At 39.7% G+C, this 9,083-nt stretch overlaps 1 protein-coding gene across 1 annotated transcript in view; it reads left to right on the top strand.

Moving 5' to 3' along the window:
* The window catches only part of LAPTM4B (lysosomal protein transmembrane 4 beta), a 65,840-nt gene that overhangs the window by 45,988 nt on the left and 10,769 nt on the right, over window positions 1-9,083 (top strand). Inside the window, exon 6 of the mRNA XM_012643614.1 lies at window positions 313-408. Within this exon, the coding sequence (XP_012499068.1) occupies window positions 313-408 (96 nt within the window). The remainder of the gene's footprint in view (window positions 1-312; window positions 409-9,083) is intronic.

The raw sequence follows: 9,083 nt of genomic DNA, 5'->3' as shown, positions 1-9,083 counted from the left end.
TATATTTTTAGTTGTCCAATTAATTTGTTTCTATTTTTAGTAGAGACGGGTCTCGCTCTTGCTCAGGCTGGTTTCGAACTCCTGAGCTCAAACAATCTGTCCGCCTCGGCCTCCCAGAGAGCTAGGATTACAGGCGTGAGCCGCCGCGCCCCAACATTAGTAATTTTAAAGGCTTTTGTTTTAGTAGAGTTAATATGTGCATTTATAGCTTATGTAAATAAAAGTTTTATAATATAGCTTTGTGTGGTATTTTAAATTGCCTGCAGTTTAAAAATTAAAAATTTAATAATCATAATTATTACTCACTTCTAGGGTTACTTGATTAGCTGTGTTTGGAACTGCTACCGCTACATCAATGGCAGGAACTCTTCTGATGTCCTGGTTTATGTGACCAGCAATGATGCTACGGTAGGTGTGATTATCACTTAAGGTGGAGATCTCCCCACGCCTCTGCTATGCGATGGCTTCTAAATGTTGTAGTGTTCACTCCATCTTTATTGTCATTGAAGCATACTCATGAGCTGCTTAGTCATCAAAGGATTCATAGTTAAATGAGATGTATTTTGTTTTCCTTACAGTATGTTAAAATCTAGGTGATGCTACTCTCGTTTATTCTTAAAAATATTATAGATACCCTACCCTATCTATAATACATAAATGTATTATAGATACATTTATGTATCTTATACATGAATTATTAAACCATGGTATATAATTGTAGATACTGATTCTGCATAGTGCAACTATACTATCTTATTTTACATGTGGAAGTAAACTAAGAAGTGTGATTTTATGGGTTGATAAATAAGAATGGCAGAAGTTACTGTATCTTTATAACTTGCCCCTTGCCTTGCGTATGAAAGCTTTAGTAAGAGAATTTAGATGATCTCTATTCTGCTGCTAGTTGTTCCTAGGTAAAAATTTGTAAACCTATCAGATAAGATTTTGGGAAACGTGTCTTCATTGGAAGAGTCCATGAAAACATTTGTTCTTTATGTAAATTGTCTTGAAACTGCCTGGCTCGAGGTAAGATAAAAGTGTAAGACCTCTAGGTATTTTACAGATGGAAATATTTTATTTTATTTATTTATTTTATTTCAAAATATTAAGGGGCCTCTAGGAATTAAACTTGCTATGTCTCCACCATCTTTGTATTGAGCACAGTGCCTGATGAAATGCTTGGTGCCAGCAAGTGCTTGATGAGCGGTTCGTGGCAAGGATGCGGATGCATGATGTGACTGTGTGGGGTGGGGTCAGAGGAATGGGTCCACATGGATAGGGTTGGACGGTATACAATGGCCTGGATAGCTGACAGGACACACACAAATGGTAGGTCAGATCTAAACTACAACAAGTTTTGTGCTTTGTTTTTAAAATTCTGGTGACTTGCTCACTCTGAGCTTACTGAAATAATTTAACTGTCCCTTACTTTTCTTTCTTGGGTAGAGAATGGGAATAAACCAATTTCATGCTGTATGGTAACATATGGATGTAAGCGAGTATTACTGGGAACTTTGTGGGGTTGTCTAAAGCATGTTACACATAAATATTAGTAGTTTTCCGAAGTGTTCGCCAAACATTCCTTGGGTCGAATCAAATGCATGTGAGCGTGAGCAGTGCTTTAAGAATAGACTCTGCCGTGATCAGAAACACAAAACTCGGCATACCCAGCTGCCGAGGAGGCCCTTTTTGGGGCCTGTAGAATCCTATGCACTGATGACAGTAAACACATGTCTTACTCAACTCCTTAAAAGAATTCCTCTTGGGTCAGTAAGTCTCTTTAAAGAAATAACTGTTCAAAATTACTGTAATTACTGGCTTAAGAATTTTTTTCCTCCTAAGTCATTGGGTATTTAGTTACCTGTAAGTTTCTTTTTTTCTGTCTTTTCTTTTCCCCCCTGGCTTTTCTTTAAAAAAACAACAAAAAAAACTCAGTACAGTTATTGTCCTGCTGAACTAATGAAAAAATTTGTGAACAGAGTTTGAGATTTTTGAGGAACCAATAAAGTTAAACAACATATATTAGAATCTCGTCCTAAATTTCATGGTATATAGAACTTATAAAATTGTTATCTTTTAGAAGTATTTCAGAGAAGATAATGCCCATTTTGCGTGTGCTTGTTTTGATATGCTTTTGGTTATTTTTTCAGTAGAAGTTTTGTGGAAATTAGGTTGTTAGACTTTAAGAACCGTAAGTCCTTAAAATGCATTCTATACTAGCCTTTCAGAGAAACCTTTTAGTTTTCTCCTTTGAAAGAGAAAATATTAAAAGATGTGGAATAATAAATTTTATGTAGGCTTACTTATAAAATTATAAAAATTCGTTGTACTTTTTAACTGGACATTCCCTGCCCTTCTAACAATATGCCTCTTTTTTTTGGAAAAGCTTCCAGCTGGGCAGTAGTTTGTAGTAGCTATTAACAGAATTTGGGGCCATGGACTCTGGCCAACTGTGATTGTTGTGTGTTGACACCAGGTGCTAGGGAATTGTTTGATGGTGGTTATTGGTCATTCTCTGTCATTTTGTATTGTCTTGCCATTTTTAAGATGAGGAGTCTGAGTTGTTTAAGTTACTATTTTCTTCAATTTCCCAGTAAACCATTTTTTTCCCTTTTGTTTTTAAAGAATTATATTCCTGGAAAAGGAGAATTTATCTTTTCTTATAACTCTGTTGTATTGGTAGTCCAGTCTGAAAGATTGGGGATGATCACCACCTAAAAACTCCACTTTCTGACAGTTTTTTAAAAAGATTTTTAAAAAAGATAGTGGTATTGTGGTTACTTTTTTTAAAGAGGACTTAATTAGACCTCCAAAAATAATAATTAACTTAATATCATGAAATATTCAGTAAGTGCTCAGGTTTCCATTTGTCTCGTAAATGTCATAGTTTTCTAGCAGTTTATTTGAAACAGGATCTTGGGTCAATATGTAGTTTAAGTCTCTATACTTTTTTGTTGAAGAAATTAGTTTGTCCCCCACTCTAGATTTCTGATTGCATACCTATAATGTAGTTCTCCGAATTTCCCGTAAATTAGTAGCTGGATTTGGAGGCTTTCCATATTTAGGACTTTTTTTTTTTTTTTTTTTTTTGAGACAGAGTCTCGCTCTGTTGCCCGGGCTAGAGTGCCGTGGCGTCATCCTAGCTCACAGCAACCTCAAACTCCTGGACTCAAGCAATCCTTCTGCCTCAGCCTCCTGAGTAGCTGGGACTACAGGCATGCGCCACCATGCCTGGCTAATTTTTTCTATGTATTTTTAGTTGTCTAATTAATTTCTTTCTAAATTTAGTAGAGATGGGGTCTCGCTCTTGCTCAGGCTGGTTTTGAACTTCTGAGCTCAAACAATCCACCCGCCTTGGTCTCCCAGAGAGCTAGGATTACAGGCGTGAGCCACCACGCCCGGCCTGTTTTTGTTATTTTTTTTTGCAGGACTATTTCATAGGTGATAATTCGTTCTTCCAACAAGAATCAGATAATGTCTGGAGTGACCATCTTTTTGGAATATCGGCAACTATTGATCTTAATGGCTAATTCGTCGATTCATTAGGATTATAATATAGCATTCTGTCATTCCTATTTCATTTATTAGCTAGAATGTTTCTATAAAGAGATACATTCCCTCATGTACTATTTGGCTACCCATTGGTATGACGTGGAAAAATATCCTTGGTTTTGTTCTCTTTATTTATCAGTTTTCTATTTATCAGTTTTCAAAATGAATTGATCCATCATTCTCTATTTATGACCAATAACGTTTTTTTTTTTTTTTTTTTTTGAGACAGAGTCTCACTCTGTTGCCCGGGCTAGAGTGCCATGGCATCATCCTAGCTCACAGCAACCTCAAATTCCTGGGCTCAGGCGATCCTCCTGCCTCAGCCTCCCGAGCAGCTGGGACTACAGGCATGTGCCACCATGCCCAGCTAATTTTTTCTGTATATTTTTAGTTGTCCAATTAATTTGTTTCTATTTTTAGTAGAGACGGGGTCTCGCTCTTGCCCAGGCTGGTTTCGAACTCCTGAGCTCAAACAATCTGCCCGCCTCAGCCTCCCAGAGAGCTAGGATTACAGGCGTGAGCCACCGCGCCAGGCAAAGATTTTTTTTTTAAGTAATAAATGAACTAATGAAGAGTGGGCATGTCTGGTTGAGTAGTACAATCATTTTGCTAAATGTTATAAGTAAGCCTAAATAAAACTTGTTCCATACCTATTTTTAATCTTTCAAAGGGGAAAAATAAGCGCTTTCTTTAAACAGCTAGTACATTATAGTTAATATCATGTAAAGCTCAAATTGTCCCATCTTTGACCAGTTGGATCTTCTTCATGTTGGTTCCTGAGTCTCTTGACATGACCCTGGTAGTCTTTGATCGCCCCTTTGCTGTCTGGAATGACAAGATGTTCTAGGCTCTTCTTGTACATTTCTTGCCCCGCAAAGCAGCCATTTTCTCCAAGGAACCCTGCCTGTGTTTGGTGGGAAATGATGTCTGAAGACCATAATCTGGATTTCCAGGGTAAGAGGACAGGTTGTTTTTTTGGTTTTCTGTCCTTTCCTCCCATCCTCGGTTTTTTTTTTTCTCTTTCTTTCTTTCCTTTCTTCTTTTCTTTCTTCTTTTCTTTCTTTTCATTTCTTTCTTTTTGTGAGACAGAGTCTCACTCTGTCACCCAGGCTAGAGTGCAGTGGTGTCATCATAGCTCACTGTAGCCTTAAACTCCTGGGGTCCAGTGATCCTCCTGCATAAGCCTCCCAAGTACCTGGGGCTACAGGCGTGCACCAACATGCCTGGCTGATTTTTTTTTTTCCTGTTTTTTGGTAAAGACAGGGTCCTGCTCTTGCTCAGGCTGGTCTCAGAACTTCTGGCCTCCCAGAGTGCTAGGATTACAGGCAAGAGCCACCATGCCAGGCTGTTTTTGTTTTGTTTTGTTTTTGTTTTTGTTTTTGTTTTGTTTAAAGATTGTTTTGACTAAGAACTAAAGGAGTTAAAGTTAACATTCTAACTTAAGAAAACTAAATTTACTGAAGCCTACCTCTGAGACCCCTAAATGGGGGTTGGAATGATCTAGTTCTGTCATTTTCCCTGGTCTCTATAGCTACATTAAGAACCTCACCTCATGTAGATGTATATTTCTCTTTTGTTCATATTTTTATTGTGAATCCACATTTACATAACATGTTGTGCCTGACTTTCACTTCCTATCAAACATTAGGCCAGATGGCTTTTCTCCCAGGCTGAATAGTTTCTGGTTGACCTCTGTGGCAAGATACTGGGGCTCTTGTTGGTAAAAAAATAAATATGCTTTTTCCCCTTCTCTAAGACAGCACCCATATTACCTATCCAGATAAGTACTTTCCCAAATTCTGCTCAGAGAAAGGATAGAAGAGAGTTATTAGATATTGGTGATCATTCCCTGGCTTAATTTCTCTTCCAGTTTCCCAACTAAACCAAACCAAAACCTTTGAAAGGAATGCCTAGGGCAGAGGGTCACAAACTCTTCTCTGTTTATAATGCCAAAGGGTCTTAGTGTTTTTTTATTTTGCAGCACCCTTAGGCCATGAAAATAAATAACCAACTGTTCATTTTATTAAATAGTCATTGCAAATGACTTAATAATAGTGGTTGGTGCAGTATCTAACATGTCAGAGTGTTTTCCTTGAAGCTTTAAAATATCCTGAAGCGCCCCTGGAATCACTGTAGTTCCCTGGGGCCTCAGCATGCTGGCGGGTGCCTTAGGGAGATGCACCCTTCATTTTAGGACAGGATTGTAGAAATCACATAGTTGATACACACTATGTAATGTCACCTTCTCTCCCTACCACCATCAAAATTTGGCCATAAGAGGAAAAATACTAAAATATTAACCAATACTAACCATGTATATTATGGAAATAGATTTCTTTCACATTAAACTTTATGCAAATTGAGCTTTTAAAAACTTTTAATCTATGCAGCCTTGTTTTGCTAATACTAATAAAGATTTGGGTCATGCATTCTGGTTTTTGTTTTTTTTTTTTTTGACGGACTCTTTCTCTGTCACCCCAGCTAGAGTACTGGCTAGAGTACCATGGGCTAGAGTATCGTGGTGTCAGCCTAGCTCACAGCAACCTTGAACTCCTGGGCTCACCAATCCTCCTGCCTCAGCCTACTGAGAAGCTGGGAATAAGGCACACACCACCACACCCAGCTAATTTTTCTGTTTATTATAGAAACAGGATCTCCCTATTACTCAGGGTGGTCTTGAACTCCTGGCCTGAAGCCATCCTCCCACCTCGGCCTCCCAGAATGCTAGGATTACAGGCATGAGCCACCTCGCCTAGCTTCATGCATTCTGTTAAATCTAAATGTAGGGAACCTGATTTCCTTGGAATTGAGGCATTTTAAAAGCAGATATTTAACCAAAATGGTGTCTGAAATTCTGATTCCAGATAAGAGAGTCATAGTCTTGGGTAATGTAGAAAAATTCCTAACTATTTAGGGATAAATAGGAAAATTTTAAACTTCCTTGAGTCTATTATGCCATGTAAGTCTTAATCTACATTAACATTCTATGCAAATTTCCTGTGTTTTTTTTTTTGTTTGTTTGTTTGTTTTTTTGAGACAGAGTCTCACTGTGTTGCCTAGGCTAGAGTGCCGTGGCGTCAGCCTAGCTCACAGCAACCTCACACTCCTGGGCTCAGGCGATCCTCCTGCCTCAGCCTCCCGAGTAGCTGGGACTACAGGCATGTGCCACCATGCCTGGCTCATTTCTTTATATATTTTTAGTTGTCCAATTAATTTCTTCCTATTTTTAGTAGAGACGGGGTCTCACTCTTGCTCAGGCTGGTTTTGAACTCCTGAGCTCAAACAATCCGCCCGCCTCGGCCTCCCAGAGAGCTAGGATTACAGGCGTGAGCCACACACCCGGCCCAAATTTCCTGTTTTGACTTTAAAAAATATTTTGCTATGTGGGGCCTTCTTTTGCAAACCATAGTTAAGAAAAAGGTCAGTGACCCAAGCGAAGGCTACGTTATTTCCCCAGCAGCCATTTCCCAATAGGTTCTCTTTGACGTACTAGAGATTAATTAACTGACCTTGGGCTCTCAAAAAGCCACAAAACAAGTTATTAGTTGACTAGTAGAGGGTGAGGGTGGTGTGCAATTTAGTAGTCGTCAAATTGACTTTCAAAAATTGTGTATAGAGTATTCTGGTTTTTTTTCCCCACTACTTAAAAAAAATCTGGTGGTTCATTACTTCTTAGTATAGGTTGGATATGGTTAGAAACAAGCTCTTGTCCAGGTAACATGACTTCTGTTTATTTTTCCCCAATATAGAGAGACAAAGGGGGGAGGGAATGAGCTAAATTAATAGCAGGAAAGATATTTAGACATAAGAAGTTACTTCATACCCGAGTACCTACTGTTACCAAGGTGAGCATACAGTTTTCATTTTGGCAGGTTCCTCAAAAAAGTCATAAATAACTTCCTGAAATGGTTTGAGAAAGGCTTTGACTAAAAGGTAGTCACTAATCTGGCACTTCATTTAAGATCCCTCTCAGTCCTATACGTATCAAATTCCTGTACTTTAGAAACACCTCACAGATGAAACAGCTTCCTCCACCGTCGCATGCCCAAATGAACCAGACGGTCCTCGAACAGTGAGGGAGGAGAGGAGGAGAAAGAAGATTCCCCAAGAATTGGACAGGAAGAGTTCCATTTCTGGAGGGTTTGGAACTCTAGCCTATGAACGTTGGCTTTGAAGCTTCTGCCTATTAAGTTCTGTAATATAAAAGGGAGATCTTGTTAGTTATATGTCAGTTTTACGTATCATTTTCACTTATAATTTACTGTTAAATACTTTGATATCTTTCAGTCTTTTTTTTTTTCTTTTAATTTTAAAAGAATAAGACAAATGTGAGAAGCTGATGTAGACTTAGTAAAGTCCCACATAAGCTGAGGGCAGCTGGAAGACTTTCCGAGGGGCAGTGAGGAGCAGTGTTACCAAACGTCTGACCTGGGGCAAGAGTGGAGGGGATGAAGGAGGTGACTGCAGAGAGCTGTATGAAGTGGAAGCGATAGTTGGTCACTGAGAGGAGATGGGGTGACACAGTTCTCCAGGATCTCTCTTGTGTTCAACTACAACTTACAAAGTCACCTTAATTGCAGGGTAGGGCGACACCTTGAACGTCATCTGGCCCAGCCACCTTTTGATGCCCTCGACATCTGTACCCCTGCCAAAGGGCTGAGTGACTGCAGTGACAGTCCACTCTTCTCCACATTGATTGTACCTCCTGCCTTGTAGTGTTTGTGTTGTGGGTTTCTCCCCAAATGCTTGTGTAGCGGTTGCCTCCCTCCAGGCTCTGTGCTGAGTGTGTTACGTAGATTAACTCACTAAGTTTCCTGTTAATCCCTGTTACAAAGTAGGCAACTGAGGCAGCAGTTGGGTGACTTTGAGATCACAGCTGGTGTGTGGCAGGAGGGGGTTTACAGCCTCAGCAGCCTGGCTCCAATCTCCTCTGAGCCCTTGTCTCCCCCAGGACTGTCGTCCCTGTCTCCAATTGGACTGCAGCTGGGGCCATGTGTTCTCATCACCAGTGCCTGGCTGTATGTGACCAGGATGAAGAGTGAAGCAGGTAGACACTTGTCCATTTAGACAGCTCTTCTTGAGTATAGTCACAAACTTTAAATGGCAGTGAGACTTTTTTGGTTTTGTTTGCTAGTTTGTGCTTAAAATCACCATGGAAAGGAGGCATGGATGACTTAGAGGAGAGAGGTGGAAGAAAAGGCAAGGTTAAAAGTAAACTTCGTAACCCCCAGGGCAGCCGCCTTACCTAGAGTTGTGCTAAATAGTCCTGCGTCCTACACCAGACCCCCTGCATTTTTCCTCATATTGTCGTACATGCACACGGCCTCAGTTGTACTTGTCTGTTGGTTCTAACATAAAAGCATCTTGGGTGAGATTGGACTAGATGTCCCTGAGATTTCCTCTGAAAGCTTTGCCTTGGCTTTCATGTAGGTTCTAGGTTTCGGATGACGAAGTGTGACATTAACTCTGCTCGTATTTCTTTCCTTCTGCATAATATTCCTCCATCAATAAAATGCAGCATTTTTTTTTAA

The sequence above is a fragment of the Propithecus coquereli genome, unplaced genomic scaffold, assembly GCF_000956105.1.
Source record: "Propithecus coquereli isolate 6110/MARCELLA unplaced genomic scaffold, Pcoq_1.0 Scaffold2, whole genome shotgun sequence".
NCBI classification, from domain to species: Eukaryota; Metazoa; Chordata; class Mammalia; order Primates; family Indriidae; genus Propithecus; species Propithecus coquereli.
Note: the sequence above shows the minus strand (reverse complement) of the source record. Positions and strands in the feature narration are given on the sequence as shown.